Below are 19123 nucleotides of genomic sequence, written 5' to 3'. Positions count from 1 at the left end.
TTTCATATTAAGATATTGATAATAATTCCATCTTGTTATAGTGTTGCTGTGGGGAGGGGGTTTACTTTTGAAACCAGTCTGTGGAAAATTGGGAAACTAAATGGAAGTTTGTTAAATACACATACAGTAATGCTTTTCAAAGTAAAGTTTCAGGGTCCCCCCCCCTATTTTGCCATAACATATTTCTGCCTCAATTACAAATGGGCCGTGTGTGTTTCAAACATGCCTTATCTCTTTAAAATAAATGGCCGTAGTAAATAAAAAGACTTGAGATTTTGGTAAAAGCCAGCGAAGCATGCTTTGAAATGCATCTTTCAATACTGAGCCATACCACTTTACAAAATTCTTATCAGAAGCAACCAGGTGATTAATATTTGTACATAATGATTGGTTTTAACTACTTGTGCTGATAGCAATATTAAAGAACTGGAACACCCTCAGGTTTGTTTTTCAAAGTATGTATAGTTTGTCACATGCAACCCTGGTGTTACCCTTGATTAAAATGGGCACTCTTTATTCCTTACTCAAGTGGGATTTGCCTTTACTAACACCGCTATCATGCTGAGCGAAAGGTCACTGCCAAATCAGCTTATATTGTGTGTGCATTGTGTATATATGCAAGAGAATTATCAGACGTCCCCGGGGATGTAAATATTCCCAACCAGTACCGCTTGGAAAATAATCATGCAACACTTTAACTCATAATTATTAAAGCAGAACACATATTATAACTCCCAGTCCAGAAAGCCATAGAACACAAGCTAACTTAAAAAACAAAAGCTTAGATCAAATCGTTTGAGGAGGAGGAGCTGCTGTTGCAGCAGCAGCCACCAAGCCCTAGTTAAGAGCAGTATTCCAAAAAGGCTCTCTGGGATGAAACTGCCTTTGAAAAGTAAGCATCAAAGGGGCCAGGCCTGTGTGGTGGAGGTTGCTCACCCTCCCAACATATGTGTGTGTGGGGACAACACACACACCAACCAGAGCACCTGATTGGCTTTGTTGGTGCACTTACACAGCACCAACCTCAGCACTGTTCTGCCCCCCACGCCATCCAGGTAAGATGCAGCAACACCCCTGTCCGGAAGAAGGCTCCACCCCACTGAACTGGACTGCTATTGAGCCAGAAACACCTCTCTCAGAGGTTGCTCTAAAGCTGTTAACAACCAAATAATGGCAAGGATGGTATTTTTCTGCCTCTTCAAGTGACTGCAGCATAACAACAACTGCCTGGTGGTGTTCTAGTGCCCACTCGAGAATTACACGGTTACCAAATGATTAGCCATAACTTCTAATTAGTGTAACTAAGGGGAAAGCAATGGGGTACTGCAAGAACTTGCGTGCCACACTAGTGGTCTCCCTTGCCTCAAGCTGCCCCCTTCCTTAAGCCAACACACCCCTCACCTCAGCAGCCAACGCTTGCAGCCAGGGCAGGGGTTACCTATGTGTATGACCCCTGTTCCGCAGATTGTATACAAACACTAAGTTAAATAAACTGAAGAAGACCAAACCGAAACACAGTATGATTACCTTGGATCACTGTCTTGCATATCATTATAGTTTATAAAGATCAAAACAGATATATTTCGCCTGTTGGAATTGGTCGACGTGTTGCCTCTTTTTTTGAGATATCCTTTAGCACAGGCATCCCCAAACTGCGGCCCTCCAGATGTTTTGGCCTACAACTCCCATGATCCCTAGCTAACAGGACCAGTGGTCGGGGAAGATGGGAATTGTAGTCCAAAACATCTGGAGGGCCGAAGTTTGGGGGTGCCTGCTTTAGCAGCTGCTCAAAGCAGAAGGGGAGCCAAGAAAAAGAGAAAGACTGGGAAGCTGTGGAGGTTCAAAGAGAGTGCCTCTCTTGGGGAGAGAAAGAAGAGAGGACAAGGGGGAGTAGCTCCCTTCCCCTTCCCCAGTAAAAAAAGGAGGCTTGTTTCGCTATTGCTTGTCCTTGCATGCCCTCTAGTGGTTACTAACTGGAATGCAATAACCCAAAGCCTTATTAACGCCAATAAGGCATTATTATTATTATTATTATTATTATTATTATTATTATTATTATTATTATTACACATCCCTTGTCTGGCCCCTCTCTCAGAAGAACTGGGGAACCCCTTTCATTTTTCCTCTTTGTGTTATTAAAAGCTTAATTGTCCAATGAAAGCCATCCCTGCTAGGAGCCCAGCATAGCACCACTCTCATAAAAATGTGCACGCTTCTGTTTCCCCACACTTGCCCTTTCCCATGACCAGAGCTTGGATAAAGCCTTCTGTGCAATGAAGTATGGAGGCAGGCCTTTCCCCTATCTCCCTCACACTGGAACGTCCAATGCCCCAGAAAAGCAGCTCCCAATGGTGGGGGGAATCTTTTGAACATTGTGGAATATGGCATGGGAGAGAAGGGGAAAGCTGGTGCAAATCTATCACTCCATTTAGTCCAATACATTTACATCATCTTGTGATGCGGAGCGAGTGGCTTAATAATGTTCCAGTTTCAAGACTGTCTAGAATATGTACATTATAGGTAGTTATCACTCATAGTTATTTCTATTCAGAATACAAATGCCCTTCTACTATCAGGCCCAATTAAAAGTCTTAAAAGCAAGAGAGCCAGGCAATCTTCTTAAAAATTATGCAGACAGCATTGAAATGAATGTCTTCAACGAAGGAAGGTCTATATGCTGCACAACAGGTGACTGAACTCTCCAGAAAAGTTTAGTGATCATTAAAGCATAAATGAGGAATGCTCCCCTCCCCAGGGACTGCATGCCAGTGGTGGATGGGAGCCCAATACAGTGGTTGGTAGGACTACCCCTTATGCCACCCTCTTTCATCCCTGTCTCCCAGTCTCTTTCTCTGTCTCTCCCCCTTCCCAATCTTCTTACCGAGCAGGCTGCTGGTGGGAAGGAGAGGTTGCTCCTGCAAAAGATCAGAACTGCTCACTAGTGGAAGACTTCCCTCCTTTGTTATTCCATCACCTATTCTGGCTTTTCTATTCCCCCTCACCAGCATGAAATGAGCTCTTTGGCAGTCCATCCCTGATTTCAGAAAGGTAAACAGGTACCCTAACAATCATTAGCTGGACCATAAAGAAGGCTGGTTGCCGAAGAATTGATGCTTTTGAATTATGGTGCTGGAGGAGACTCTTGAGAGTCCCATGGACTGCAAGAAGATCAAACCTATCCATTCTGAAGGAAATCAGCCCTGAGTGCTCACTGGAAGGACAGATCCTGATGCTGAGGCTCCAATACTTTGGTCACCTCATGAGAAGCGAAGACTCCCTGGAAAAGACCCTGAAGTTGGGAAAGATGGAGGGCACAAGGAGAAGGGGACAACAGAGGACAAGATGGTTGGACGGTTCTCGAAGCCACCAACATGAGTCTGACCAAACTGCAGGAGGCAGTGGAAGACAGGAGTGCCTCGTGTGCTCTGGTCCATGGGGTCATGAAGAGTGGGACACTACTAAACGACTAAACGACAATGACAACAACAACAATCATTAGAGGGATACCTCAAGACATGCACATTCGCCTTTCAGCAGGTACTGATATATGTGGCTCACTTAAATCATAACCAAACCAAAACAACTTTCTGCCTGTGGATCCCAAGTGACACATTTGACCTTTATAAAAGTATTGTTTTGGACTCAACATAATTTGGTGTTTTACCCGTTGTTGCCACTGTATCACCAAGACAAATAAAATAAGAGACAAAAAAATAACCACTAAATGGAATCCCCACATCCCAATTAGCAAATAGCAGATCATCTATCTATCTATCTATCTATCTATCTATCTATCTATCTATCTATCTATCTATCTATCTCATCTAAACATATTTTAAATAAACATATATTGATATATTTTCTATTACTGAGCCAGCACTTAGGGTGTGGAAGCTTTCCAATCACCATAAAACTAGATTATGCTAGCAGTTTCCTGTAAGGATAAATGTGAATAAGAAATAAGAGGAGCCACTCATCCTATTTCTTAACATCTCCTATGCCTATCAGCAGGAACGCTAGCTAGGAATTTGCTCTCCTTTAAGCACAAAAGGACTCCAAGGGATTTATTACCTATGATTTAGTACTCTAGTGAATCATAGCACAGCTTTTTAAAAGGAACGCAAAAAGAAAGGCCAAAAGATTTATATCATTTAAAGCATATTAGCATTTAAAATCCTTCACTTGGGAGCTTCATAGTGGATATTCTGTCCTTTTTACAAAATAAATGGCAAGCAATTAATGAGAAAATAAAATAGGCACACTACCATAGTGCTAACTGATCAGCACAGTGCTTTTTACCAATGGAAATAGGGGTTTTTTGTTTTGTTTTTTAAAAATCATTTCAGATTAAAGGTTTGTATGGGGGGAGATAAGGATGCCAACAATGTCATGTGAATACTGCATAGATGTGTGGTTTAGGGGCATGTCTAGGCAAGAGAAAAGCTAAAAATAAAGTATCCCAAAGAGCAGCACCACGAGGCTGGATTTACTATGCTTACCTAAAATAAAATACTATCAGTCCCTTTATACACCATCATAACTGGAATTTCAAATATCACTATGGGGCATTATATTTATGACCCAGTGCCCATGGATGATGTGAAGTGCAAAGGAGTCCCCTCTTTACAACTCAAGCTACCCCTCTAATTGTACTCTGTATTAAGACAATTGGTCCATGGGGTCACGAAGAGTCGGACACGACTAAACAACAATAATTAATGTACCTGTAAGGGTGACTCCCCTGTAGGGAGCCAGCCCCCATCATTCTAACGTCCACCTCGCCAAGCACAGGGAGCAGCAGTGGGTCTGAAGCAGCCGGGGGGGGGGGAGAGACTCGGAGGGAGAGAGAAGCCAGCATGCGGAACGATGGGAAAGCTCAGGGGAGGAGAGATGTAGGCAAGGGCTCCAGGATGCTGGAGAGCCATTCCACCGCTTTGACCAGGAGGAGGCTGAGAGGGCATCACTCCTTCCAGCGCAAGAGTTAAGGAGAGCACCACAACGCAGGTCAAGGGGAGGCGTTTTGGGGTGCCCTGACTACTTTGCTGGCGTAGGAACAGACATATGCCATTGCCAGATTCTGGTTCGGACTGAGAGGTCATGTTTTAAGCTATCTTTGCACTGTAAATACTATGCACAATAAAAGTCTTTAAAGACAAACTGGACTCAAGCAGAGTTACTCTAGAGTAGCTACGACGACCCTCTGACAGTACCGTTAACAAAATCCAACTGCAGAAAAACCAGAAGTTTACAACAATGGTAATACCTGCTGTAGGAGAGTTTGCGTGATGAGATTTTTTTGGCAAATTGAAGATCTGTTCACCAGGATCAGGCGGTGGAATAGCATCTTGGCCTTGCCGGGCCTCCACTGGATCATATTCCTTCCCATCATAGTTAGCATCAAAGAATTTCTTAAACCACTGTATGAAATCCAAGTTGTCTTGGAAGCGCCCCTTCACTAATTTCTCCACTGGAATAACCTGCACAAAACAAAGCAAGACACACCAGTGATTTAAAGTGATAACTGAGGCGTTTCAGTGCCAATTCATTTAAGAATTTTAAAACCATACATTGCGTCTAACAAAACAATATCCAGTGCTATATATCTTATTCTGTTTTGCTGAGTTAGATGACAACTTCATCTTAAGACATCCTCAGAGTAATATTGCTTCTGCTTCTGCTGCTGCTGCTACTACTACTTCTTCTTTTGAGATTTGCTAGACAGAGAGAGCATATGTTTTGAAGGGCTGGGTAGAAATTGTTCGAATAAATCATTGAAATAAAAATTGAGAAATATAGTGAGCCAGAAAACACATCTCTGAAATATATGACGACAAGTTATCCTATCAAAACTCTGTCATAACATGTTCTATAGTTACCTTATCCACATTCATTCGTTTAAATGATGCTTGTAGAAGTTTGAAGTTATGAATATATTCATGCTCCAGCTTTGCTTGAAATTTAACTTTCTTCAAGCTAATACAGCCTGGGAACAACATATCCATGAACTGGCAGTAAGCTGCACCTGAAAGAAGAACAAGAGAACACAGCATATTAATCACAATGCAAGTCACTGAAATGGTAAACATTTGTCACAGAAGACAAAGTATCTGCTGCTGCAATATTGTGCATGCATAAAATCCATATCTTATCTTGATACTCAATACATGCAAAATGCAGAGTTATTTTCATACATTGGGCAAATCTTTTAAGGTGGTTTTCCAGTTAAATCAGCCTCATTAACAGATAAGGGCAAACTGGATGGGGAACCACATGTTGAGATTCCTTCATTACAGGGGTCTGGACTAGATGACCCTTGGTGGTCCTTTCCAACTCTACAATTCTACGTTCTTTAACACATCCATTGGATTTAGGTTCCATTCATTTTGTATGGCACATTCTTCTAAATCACACATAAAACAGAGACACGGGAACCTGCAATTAGCAAATAGGATGCTAGATCGTATGCCTCTGAATCCTAGTTGATGGGGCTCATGAGGGGGAGGGGGAGTGCTATTGCACTCATCCTGCTTGTGAGCTTCCCATTAGCATCTGGTCAGCCCTTGTGAGAATAGACTGCAGGACTAGATGAGACTTCAGAAGAGCACTGCTGGATCAGACTAATGCTCTTAGGTTCAGGTTGTGTTCTGTTTACAGCAGGGGTGGGAAGAGGATCTAGCAGGCAGGCAGAGTCTGAGCTCCCCCGTGGGCCATTGTGACAGGGGGTGGGTGGGTGGGGCAGCTGATCCCAGTGGTTCTTGGCAGCCAGCCCTGCTTGCCAAGGCACAATTGGGAGTGCACTTCAAGCTTTCTGGTGGTTCCTCTGCAGTCACATTTTGACCTGCCCCATCATATGATGCCAGGTGTGGGGCAGGTGGACGTGACTTGGGGGGGAAGCAGTCTCATGGGCCAAACCATGACCCCTACTAGGTCTAATTTGGCCCAAAGGTCACAGTTTCCCCATGCCTGGTTTACAGGATAGCATGAGTAGCAACAAGTGTAAATTTCATCGCAGTTCACAAATTCTAGTCAGTGGCCATCAGTTCCAAGAAGCCACTTCCATTGTTAGTAAACCAGGACAAGGACTACCAAACACTGAGCATAAGGCAAGGATGAAAAGGAGCTGGGAGGCAAAGGCAGCAGATTGGAGAAGGATCTCTGTTGAAGAGGTGGAAAGTTTCTGCTATGTTTCTGTTTCTGAGTTCTCAAGACGATGAGCTGCAGGGGGGAGAACATGCTGGATCACCAAGGGTCAAAGTCTTCCATCTGTCCCACCTCAACCCATTGGCTAGAGACCCTTATAAGAAGGAGCTGCTCCCTAAGGATTTATTCCTACTCCCTCTCAACATCTTTTTTTTGGGGGGGGGACTGCCCTTTTCCTTTCGTCAGGAATATGAATGTATTCGGCTTAAAATTTCGGATAAAATTTTGTTGTCTTAATTTTTTTGTAAGTTGCTGTGGGGGGGGTACTTGAATTTTTTATTTGCGTGTTATCTTTGTGAGTTGCCTTGGGGGCCTTTTATGGCCAAACGATATAGAAATAAACAGAAACAACAGAAACAAGCAATAATGGTGGTGGCAGATGCGTTCAGCTTCCATACATATGGATGAGGATCAGAGTTCTCATTCAGCCTTCCTCAAACTGGTGCAAATCCTACCAGCCAGCATTAAGATCCTATACACCATTACATGAAGTTCCACTGAGATTTTGCTAAGTATATACATACACACCTCTTTTTTTTGGTCTTAATTCACTGCTTATAGGTACAGTGGTACCTTGAGTTACAAACACCTCAGGTTACAAACTCCGCTAACCTGGAAGAGTTACCTCGAGTTGAGAACTTTGCCCCAGGATGAGAACGGAAATCGTGTGCCAGTAGCGCAACGGCAGCAAGAGGCCCCATTAGCAAAAGCACGCCTCTAGTTAAGAACAGTTGCAGGTTAAGAATGGACCCCCGGAACGAATTAAGTTTGTAATTAGAGGCACCACTGTATTTACAACACAAAATGTGTGTGCATGGCTATTGGAACAACTTGTACATTTGTTTGCACCTGCCAAGTTGAATAGATACAACTGCGGCACAGACTACTTGCCCATTATCAGCACTATTCAATTAGTGTTCACAGGCCATCATTCCTTGTTCCTTAATATTTGGCTAGCTTTGTTGCCAATGATAGGTACTTGTGTTTCTCCCTCTCCCTGGCATCTGTTTTGTCCTTCCTATTCAGGAACCCAATTTCATGATATTCTTCCATACAATACTGAAGATGGGGACCAGAGAGAAAGGAGAACTGCAGGCAGTTGATTTATTAACTCTCTCTCTCTTTCTCTCTCTCCCTCCCCAATTCAAAGCAAAATATTTCTTTAAAGCAGATGTCTGCCTACAGAACCTTTCAGGTTATTTTACACAAAATGTAGAACACTCCTCAAACCTGATTTGGAAGTAGAACCTGTCACCACATGAAATAGTGAAAAGGAACAACATGTTAAGAGAATACTAATCCACGTTATGGGATTTGGAAAATATGCCCTCAAGAGGCATGTAGCAATAACCCTAGCTAGTATTAAATGCCGTAAGCAAGAGAATCAGCAGAAGAATAACATAATTAGAAGATAACTGCTTTAGAAACTAACCTTTTATGAACCACAAAAATGAGCCCATACCAGGAACTGCACAAACCAAATGTTTGCTTCAGGCACACCCTACCCAATATGCTATTTTTGTTGGAAGTGGTAAGTAACAATGACATATGTTCTCACGTGTAATACTAACACGTTTTGTGCTGTCTGAACAATATCTGTTTAGGCTCATGTATGTCACAGTCAACACTCCTTCTCCCACATGGCCAGAAGGACCTGGAAATCTGCTGCATTTCGTTTCACTTTCCATGCATCTTAGTTTGTCCTCACTTACAAACCAGAGATCTGTAAACAAATTTTGGTTGAACAAACCAGCTTCATAACCCATGGGTAGAAGCTGACTGGGTTTGAAGTTGACATCAGCCAGGATTTGTTTTAAACCATGATTTCTGGTTCATAATAAGGCCAGAGCAGGATTCAGGGAGATTGAAACAAATGCTTCAGATGTTTTGCAGTAAATGTTTTAAAAGCTGTATTTGTTGTTGTTGTTTTGGGCAATAGATGTTATTTGTTCTTAAGGTACTTGATTTAGGATTTATGACATAAGGGTGGATTAAATCTCTAGCTGAGAAAGCACAGGGCTCAATGCTGGAAGTCATTTCCACAAATGGAAGCCATTACCCTTATCACTATTGTGGAGAGCAGAGACTGGAAACGTCTGACTCTCCAGATGTTGTTGGACCCTAACTCCCATCAACCCCAGCTGGATGGGCAATGGTCAGGGTTCATAAGAGTTGGAACAAGCAGCATGTGGAAGACTAGAGGTACCACACCCATGGTGCAGGAAACAGCTGACGTTTCAGAGTAGTTATAGGTAGGTAGCCGTGTTGGTCTGATGTAGTCGAAACAAACAAAAAATTCTTCCAGTAGCACCTTAGAGACCAACTAAGTTTGTCATTGGTATGAGCTTTCGTGTGCAGAAGTGTGAATGCAAACGAAAGCTCATACCAATCACAAACTTAGTTGGTCTCTAAGGTGCTACTGGAAGGATTTTTTTTATTTTGTTTCAGAGTAGGAAAACCACAGAGCTCTGCACATGATTAAAAGTACTATTTCCTTTGTTAGTACTGGACAATTACTAGTGTGGAGAAGGAAGCAACTATTTAAAAAATATTCCAAAAGTCATCAGTTGTCACTGCAAAGGACCCTAACCAGAGTTGTCAGCATTAAATATACCTTTTGGGGGGCAGCTTTCTAAAAGTGGTCCAGTATTTCCTTTGATAGCATAAATGTGCTTTATTTCCTCTGGGGTATTGATTTAGTCATCAATGTTTTCAAAATTTGCAGGCTGGGTTACAGATTGTATTTGCAAATGTGGCTGTGTTGGCTACATGCATGAGTGGTAACTTCTTTTTGACCCAATTAGAATGCAGAAATTCTATACTGCTTTAGAACTGAACAGAAGGCAACAGACAGCAGATTATACCACTGCTAGTCATTATACAGATCTGGCAAACTAACCCTTCCTTTTCGTTAACTTCCATTACATGTTTGTTGACATACAAAAACAGGTAAAGGTACCCCTGACTGTTAGGTCCAGTCATGGATGACTCTGGGGTTGCGCACTCATCTCGTTCTATAGGCCAAGGGAGCTGGCGTTTGTCCACAGACAGCTTCCGGGTCATGTGGCCAGCATGACTAAGCCGCTTCTGGCGAACCAGAGCAGCGCACGGAAATGCCGTTTGCCTTCCCGCTGGAGCGGTACCTATTTATCTACTGGCACTTTAACGTGCTTTCGAACTGCTATGTCTTATTTTCGGGGTATGGCTTATATTCCTTGAAAGCTTAAAAATCCTGCTATGGCTTATTTTATGACTACGTCTTAAAATAGGAGAAACAGGGTTGGTGGGCAGGAGCTGGGACCAAACAACAGGAGCTTACCCCGTCACGGGGATTCAAACCGCTGACCTTCCGATCGGCAAGCCCCACAGAGACATGGCCTTTCAAGTGTCATCACAAAAAGACTCCTTAACTAAGTCAGCATATTGCTATTTTTGAAGTTTTAGTTATTATTTTTAAAAGGGAAGAAAGAAAGGGACATAACTTCACAGTATTTACTGTCACTAATACAGCTTTCAGAAATTGATGAAAGAATAATTCTGGCTTGGTTTAACAATCAATCTCTGTTCACAGGAAATTCTTGGAATTGTAGCTCTAGAAGGGTAATAGGGGGCTCATAACAATTCTCTGAACCTTTATCAAACTACAGCTCCCAGGATTCTTTGGGGGAAGCCATGACTGTTTAAAGTATTATCATACGGTTTAAATGTATGGTGTGAATATGGTCTAGGTGTCCAACAAACCTATAGAAACTATCAGGCACAGATATACAGTTGGGTGATATATTTATGTCTCCTTCTACACAAGTGCCATAAGAGCCCTGAATCTTATATTCAGGCACAGAATTCAGCTTTTATCCCAAAAGACACAGCTTTCTTTAAAAATACAAATGAACAAACCAGGTGATAATCAGAAAGGGCAGAGGGGTTGCTGAGAATGATTAATCTGGGAGCAAAGCTCCAGTTCCCTTTATAACACTTTACTATGACTAGTAAGAATGGAATAAATAGAATAAAACAGAACAGAATCAGCATGTTGTAAATTATGTTAAGGATGTGCAAATTTGCTTAACGCGCACCATCTAAACAGGATGAGGAATTCAGCTTTGATTGGCACAGAATTTGAGTTACCCAAACACATGATATACACTGTCTAGATTCGATTACATTTTTTGTTAAGCTGCTAAGAGTTCTATCTGTCTGATGCTACCAGCTACAGCATTCTGATTCACTAATTTGTACATGGAAACTGCTGTATGTATGTTGTTGGTTGCAATGGGAGGGGTGTGTGCGAATACTAACTCTCCTGGGCCTTAACACATCATTCCTTACATCTCTCTTCAGCACCACTCCCATGGCCCAGAAAATTCTTAATGTCACATGGGTTCTTCTCCTTAGATTCAGCTCAGGTATGGTGAGGGAGTTCTCCCCCTACGCCCAATCCAGTAAGACAGCATGGCCTTGTTAGCCTAGGAGTCACGTTTGTTGCACCTTTGCAACAAAGCCAAAACCTGGCAGCGGCTGCTGCTATGACCTCCAAGGTTTCTCTCATGTTCATCTTTGTGGGTATGTGGGTGTGTCACATAGCCTGGAGAGATCCCAGGCAACTGGCTTTTGAGCACGAATTATTTTTTTACCAAGAATACATGCACGCACACACACACACACAGTTTCCAAAGAAGAACATGGCATAATTGGTAAGCTGGGACAGCACACCCAGGACTCCTACTGCTTACTCCTACTCCTACTGGGCAGAGGAGGAATAAAAGTGGAGACCGCCTCCCCATCCTGACCCTTCCAGGGAGGAGGAGGAAGAGGAAGACAGTATATATTTACAACAAGGGTTTGAAGGAGGTCGTAGCTCAGAGGCAGATGAAGGGAAAGGTTGGGAAATCATGGGAGAGCCAAAATACATCCAGCTGACATGTTGTCATTAGAAAGCATTACAGACCCTCCATCTCCCGGAACCCGACAAGCCTTAAAAGTAGGAGAGCAGAGAGCTCAAAGACAGAAGGCATGTAGCAGCACCCATAGAGGAGATGATGATGATGACAAATGAGGAAGTGGGAGAGAGAGGGGTGGAGATTCACTCAGGACACCACCATTATCCAAGGGGCTAGATTCTACAACCTCTCTCTGTTAAGTTCGAAATAAAAAAAGGACTGTAAGTAACTTTTCCTTCTCTTTATACTTTCCTGAGCAACCAGCCAGCAGCTACTGACAGCATCCTGACACCTACACCTCTTGCAGTGCTGAACAGTTAAGTGCAGCCAGAAGCTCAAAACTCTATTGTGAAAATCAATAAATATCTATTCAAAAAAAGAAGAAGAAGAAGCTCAAAACTCTGATCATCAGTCTGGGCAGGGGCTAAATCTAAGCACTCCTTCCTTCTGTTCTCTATGTAATCAGTGAAGTCAGAACTGACATAGTTTGCCAGCTGACTGATGGGTGGAGACAGGAATATCCTTGTGGATTATATGAGTACATAACTATGTGTGAACACTTTTGGATGGAGGCCCATATAACCATATAAAAGATGTGCTTATCTGAATACACAACTTGCAAATACTTTCTTGTTGAAATAAAAGTTATTGCCTTCACTTTAGTGCATCCCACTCCTTCACATGTATGACCACTTGCATACAGAAAGCTATTTCCCAAAAGAGCTATAATATAAAAGGGTCTGGACATCAGAATCTTAGGAGTCTACTAGGTAGCAGCTGAGGAACAAACTCTCTACAAATTCACAGATGGGACCCACACAGCAGCATCTTGCAATAAAGTATGCATGATGTTACTTTTTGGCAAGAACAGAAATAGCTGCAGAGCAAAAGCAGATTTGTTTCACAGTGACAGCATTCCAAAATTGTGAAAGAAACTTGTTAACATTATTACTTATGAAAGCTACTTTGGGTTAAATGTTTGGTTTTGCTTTCTAGATAGTTAGTTGGACAATGAGTTTTGAGAAAGAGCACTGTATGTTGTTTACAAGTTGGTATAATGGGTTTTCGCACCCCCGCCCCCAACTCGACTCACAACATATGAAAACAAGTTTCACCTAGTTCAGAGGCTACACAGATAAAAAACTGTATCAAATATACATACATATGGGGAATCTTTGGCTCTCCAGATGTTGCCAAACTACAACTCCCATCATCCCTGGTCATTGGCCATGCCAAGTCAAGTCAGGTCAAGTCATTTTATTACGGTCAATGACCAGTATCAAGATAAAAATGCCAATTACAAAATTTAAAAGCTCAAAGTGATTAGAATGTCTTATTACTTCAACTAATTGGGAAATGTATTTTTAAGAATTATATTCAGATACTAATTCTGGAAAAGAAGATCCTGGCCATCTTAAAGACCATCTCCCAATATGGCCGCCTGTATCTGTGTCTGAAATTAATCGTCTTGTAGCCCAACTAAAATCAGGGAAGGCCCCAGAGCAGAATTTAAACCCACCATAAGTTATTAAAAACAATTTGGACTTCTGGGCTCCTATTCTGGCCTCTCTCTTTATTTGCATCAATCGATATGCACAAGCTCCCTTCGATTGGAGGTTAGCAGTCATAGTTCCCATTTTCAAAAAAAAGGTCAAAGAACGATCTGGCAAACTCCAGACCGATTAGTCTACTTAATACCATTAGCAAGTTCTATGCAAGGCACTTACCTAGGATTCATAGCTGCCAAGTTTTCCCTTTTCTCGCGAGGAAGCCTATTCAGCATAATGGAAAATCCCTTAAAAAAGGGATAACTTGGCAGCTATGCTAGGATTGACTAGAGCAAGAGAACATTCTAGCAGACAAAAAAAGCTGGTTTTAGGGAAGGGCGAACTACCATCGATCAGTGTTTCATATTATATCATTTGATTAGGAAATAAAATATTCCTCTAGTGATACAACCTCTCTATATGCTGCCTTTATAGAATTTAGAGCAGCCTTTGACTCTATATCCTGACCCACCTTGTGGAAAAAACTGGATACATCATTGATCAACAGTTACCCTATCTAATATGAACATTACACAAAGGGACTTCTCTTAAAGTAAGACATACTCCCCAGGGTCATCTTAGAGCAATTAAAACTGAGAAGGGAATTAAGCAAGGCTGCATAATGGCATTGGTCATTCTTTCTGGGGCTGATGGAGTCATAGTTCAACAACATCTGGAAGGCCAAAGGTTCCCCAGATCTGTCTAGATTTTGCTAATCTGATCAGAATATAAATAATTAAAACAGTAAAATAATTAAAAATGTGTAAACCAATGCAGCCTATGTAAAGAAGCAAGATCTATTTAATCTCACTCTGCCTTGATCTAAATTCTCAGGAGAGCAAAGTGTAACCAATTAACCAAACATATCGCACAGCCTCCATTCCACAGCTATAGAGAGAATGTTCTTTCAATTAAAAGTACATATTCCTTTCACTCCATGAATTCACATTACAATTTTAATCTGGAACATAACTGGGTCCTTTTTTATTTTATTTTAAAAAAGCTAACAGTGCAGTCAAGTTGTTTAACCTTTGATGATCTGCTGCTATAACTACTGAGAAACAAGAATATGTGAAAGGTTTTAGAAAGACACCACAGGCACTATAGATGTAAAATTAGAGCAAGCAACATATAAACAGAACTGCAGGGTTCTGCTAAGGAAATGTCTGGACAACCTGGATTTCTGAAGTGAGAATCTGCCAAAGCTCCTAGATCAGAGCAGAAACAATCACAGGGTCTTGCTAATATGTGCTGAGTCATCTAATAAGATGCTTTGCAAATCACACTAAGCCAAACCATGGCTTAGTTTGAACACCTAAATTTAAGAGTTCATGGAGACGAGATGGCAGCCTTCAGCAGCCCTCCTGCTAAGCTAAGGTTTGGTTTAGTATGTTTTCCAAATCTGGGCTTGTGGTTTTCTCCTTCAGGGACATACCATGACCCCAGGTTTGGACAACACACTAAACCAAACCATGGTTTAGATTAGAACAGCATGGCAGTAGCAAGAATGGGGGAGTAAAATGGCCACAACCTCCTCTCCAGGAGCCCATGCATTTGCCTGGTTCAATTTCAGTTGCAGTTCCACCAAAGTGGTATCTCAAGTCTACAATCAAAATTTAGCCTTATCTGAATGTCATTAGCACCCCTACTGTAAACTACAACCCAAAATTAAAATATTAAATGGGAAGAAATCTAGATTTGTGCCAGAACTCAGCTCCAGAATCTGTTTTCAATATCAGGACTTCTAGATGCATATCAAGGAAGAATAGCCACACCATGAATTAGGCAATATGTGTGCTATGACATCTCTGCCTTGAATTCCTTTTTCCATTTGCAATAATGGCAACAGTTTTGTCACTCTGTCTTCTCTGCCAGCCATTGCATATCCTCTGCAGAGATGTATCCTGAGTTCCTCTATAATCCATGCTTATCCAAGGAGTAAAGCTTAAAAACTCCATTTTGAAAACGAAGGTGCAATTTTCTTACACCCACAAGTTTCATGCTAACTGGAAACACGTCTTGTTTTATCTTTTCTCTTTGCCATTCAATACTTTTAAAGGAGTGCCCCTAGATGCCACTGAAAGAAAATACCTAGGGTTAAAGCATGCAAATGAAAAGCTGCTTACAGGCTATCTATTCTTCTTGGTTGTGTGTTTGTCTCTGCTAAGTAGGCAGAAGGCAGAACAGGGTTCCCTGTGCTTTCTGACAGCCCACTTAACTGTTATGTGCCAAATGACCTCAGTTCTAAATTTAGCATGCAGCTCTACTGACACTGATTTGTGAAAATGAAAGCTAAAGTCTTTTTCATGCATAGAAAGGCCTAACATTCTTAATTCAGGGTGTGTGCATGTTCTCATCGAGAAATGGTTTTTTTTTTGTCCCCAGGCAATAGGGTTGGGTCCTGTATATATCCATGCACTTTTGGGGAAACCTCAAATGAGCAGAGTTTAGAGTATTCCAATTGAAGCTGAACAGGGTTGTTCAAATGCACAGAATGGAATGCAGAATCTTAAGAGGCAAGTAACTGTTCTCATAAGGGATGGATAAATCTGTCAGTTTCTTCTTTTGCTTATCTCAAGCTCAGTTATCAGGAAAATTCATATACATTTAGATATGCATTTCACCTAATACACAGTTTTACAAGCAATTTTCTCCATTATAATGCATTTTTTTACAATCCCTCCCAATGTATACATTTTTATACACACTTTTGGTTGGAGAACTGCACTGCAAAATCCAGAGAAACACAATTTTTTTAAAAAAAGAACATAGCTGTGCTTTGGTTTGCATATTGGTTTCAGAAGTGCATGTCAGGTAGATTTGCATTCAAAATTAAACTGGACAAATTTCTGTTCCATTTCTAGTTTTTATCCCATCAATTATTTCAAGTAATACGTTGCTGGACAAACATTTTATTTTGTATTGCCATTGTTTTTGAGTTTTTCAAATGTTTTGATCCCCCCCTATTTAAAATTATTTCCATATCTTGTATTTATTGTTACTTATAATTCAGACAAACTAACCCTTCATTCAAAAGTTGAATTTCCTCCTGCCTTTTAATTTTAGATTGCTCTAAAACGCAGCCCTCCAGATGTTTTGGGATTACAACTCCCATGATCCCTAGCTAACAGGACCAGTGGTCAGTGATGATGGGAATTGTAGTCCCAAAACATCTGGAGGACCGAGTTTGCCTATGCCTGCTCTATACAGTCAAACCAAAGTCTGAATGTGCTATTCTTTCTTCTTCTAGAGCTCCCTTCCTGCCCCAGCAGACTTACCAGCTCTTGAAAGACAAAAATCTAGCACCTGTGTGGGGTATAGGTGTGGCCACCAGGCATATGAGAGTGCCTAGTCCACAGAAAACACTCTTGTTTATATAAACTACACAGCTATTTCATGTACACACATACCAGATGTATAACACACATTAGACACATCTGTGGTCTAAACCACAGAGCTTAGGGCTAGCCGATCGGAAGGTTGGCAGTTCGAATCCCCGCAATGGGGTGAGCTCCCATTGTTTGGTCCCAGCTCCTGCCCACTTAGCAGTTCAAAAGCACATCAAGTGCAAGTAGATAAATAGGTACTGCTCCGGTAGGAAGGTAAATGGCATTTCCGTGCGGTGCTCTGATTCGCCAGAAGCGGCTTAGTAATGCTGGCCACATGACCCGGAACGCTGCCTCCCTTGGCCTATAGAGCAAGATGAGCACGCAACCCCAGAGTCATCCGTGACTGGACCTAATGGTCAGGGGTACCTTTACCTTTTTATGCAGCAATCTATTTTAAAAATATAATGCTTTGAAGGAGGGCAAAGGAGCATCCAAAAATGAATCCATGGCCAAGAACCCAAATCACAAGCAGAGCTCACCTACGAAAATGAACCAGACTAGACAACAGATGCATACCACATACGAGGTGCAATGTGTTCATGAAGTAATATACAGATCAACTATTTATCCACTGTACACTGCTCTTCAAAAATAAGGACACACACATGGATGTATTTTCTCACACTGTTCTGATACAGAAACTCCCTTCCTCCCTCTGTCTCAGTATCTCTCACACACCCACACTCAAGGAACTTGTTCCTGATTTAGCTACTGCTACTTATTCCTTGCCCTTTTTCTGTATTGCTTACAGAAATCAGAGGGGGATCTCCATTGATTTCAAGTGATTGGTGGTGGAAGATATGAGACTTTAACCTGGTGCATACCCTCAAAGGGCTAGTTGCAGGGTAGCATCAGAAGCAACGCACCCCTGAAGCTTTGGACAAATCTGTGTATTGAAATGAATGGGGATATTAAACCTCCATTGATTTCAATGGGAACACTATTTTCTGTAAATAGTTGAAGGAAGTTGTCACAAAACCATTAACATTTGCAGGCAGGCAACTCTTTGGAATGCTTGTGCATCCCTACTACAACACACACAAACAGCTTGGCCTCTGGTTCATCATGAATGCAAAGGCAAAATAAATAAAACTACCGGTAATATTTTTTTAAAGCAAAAATTGGACAGGCATGGGACTACTGGCTTTTCATATATTTTTCAAAACAAGGGGCCTTTATGCCTGCCAGGGTGGTTGTTTTCTGGTTAGTTGCCAACATATTTCCCCAAATATAAATCCAGAATGCCACAACACTTCAAGCATTTTATACAATCCAATTATCTGGCTTGTTCTGAAGTTCACTGTTAATGCTAAGAAACGCTCCTGAATATTGCAGTGCTTCCCACACTCTCTCTTGCCCTTTGAAGTCTCCTGTAAATGCAGATATTTTATGGGGGCTAATGTTACGCTGCATGAAGACTGGAAATGCTTCAAGGAGCACTCGTTTTAAAAACGGGGAGGGGAAGGAAGGAAGGAAAGAAGGATAAAAGACCAAATTAGATCAGCATAGCAGTTCAAAGATCTGCAGAGTACTACTGAATTTCTTTGTCTTGCTCTATCTTACAAATGTGCTTAAGTACAAACAGTGAGGCAACCTGAAATACTGCAAAATTTCATTAGAACTCCCAAGAATCCTAGGCTCCAGTGAGAAAGGTTTCTGACCCTTTCTTAAAAAAGAAACAGGATGCAATACAATGGTTTCAGAACCTGGCAAAGCACAGTAACCCTAAGGTTAACCATGGCTACAGTTAACACCAGTAGTGCCAGTGCTTCCCCTTTCATGGGATTAAAAGGCAGGGGGAAGGTAACACATAGAAGACCAGGAAGAGACTGGGAATGAGCATTCTTGAGCTGGGTCCCCCATGATTCATAGGGAGTGATTTGCGCATGCAGCGAAGGCATATAAAAGGAGCTCCCATTGATAATAATATTCAGATAATTTCACCTTCAAGAATTGATTCCAGCTTTCAGTTGTTGTAGTAGTAATAATAATAATAATAATAATAATAATAATATTGAAGATTTAGAGTACGTGGGGAAAATCAAAA

The 19123-nt window shown here is 41.6% G+C and overlaps 1 protein-coding gene across 5 annotated transcripts in view; it reads right to left on the bottom strand.

Moving 5' to 3' along the window:
* MAPRE2 (microtubule associated protein RP/EB family member 2) overlaps positions 1 to 19123 on the bottom strand; it is a 91976-nt gene that overhangs the window by 12482 nt on the left and 60371 nt on the right. For all 5 annotated transcript variants that reach the window (XM_035124853.3, XM_035124854.3, XM_088675473.1 and 2 more), the window contains 2 exons: positions 5877 to 6022; positions 5264 to 5477 (listed from right to left, as the gene is read on the bottom strand). In XM_035124853.3, coding sequence (XP_034980744.1) covers positions 5264 to 5477; positions 5877 to 6022 — 360 coding nt within the window. The remainder of the gene's footprint in view (positions 1 to 5263; positions 5478 to 5876; positions 6023 to 19123) is intronic.

The sequence above is a fragment of the Zootoca vivipara genome, chromosome 8 (genome assembly GCF_965207765.1).
Source record: "Zootoca vivipara chromosome 8, rZooViv2.hap1.1, whole genome shotgun sequence".
In the NCBI taxonomy this organism is placed as follows: Eukaryota; Metazoa; Chordata; class Lepidosauria; order Squamata; family Lacertidae; genus Zootoca; species Zootoca vivipara.
This window is presented reverse-complemented; position numbering and strand designations above follow the sequence as displayed.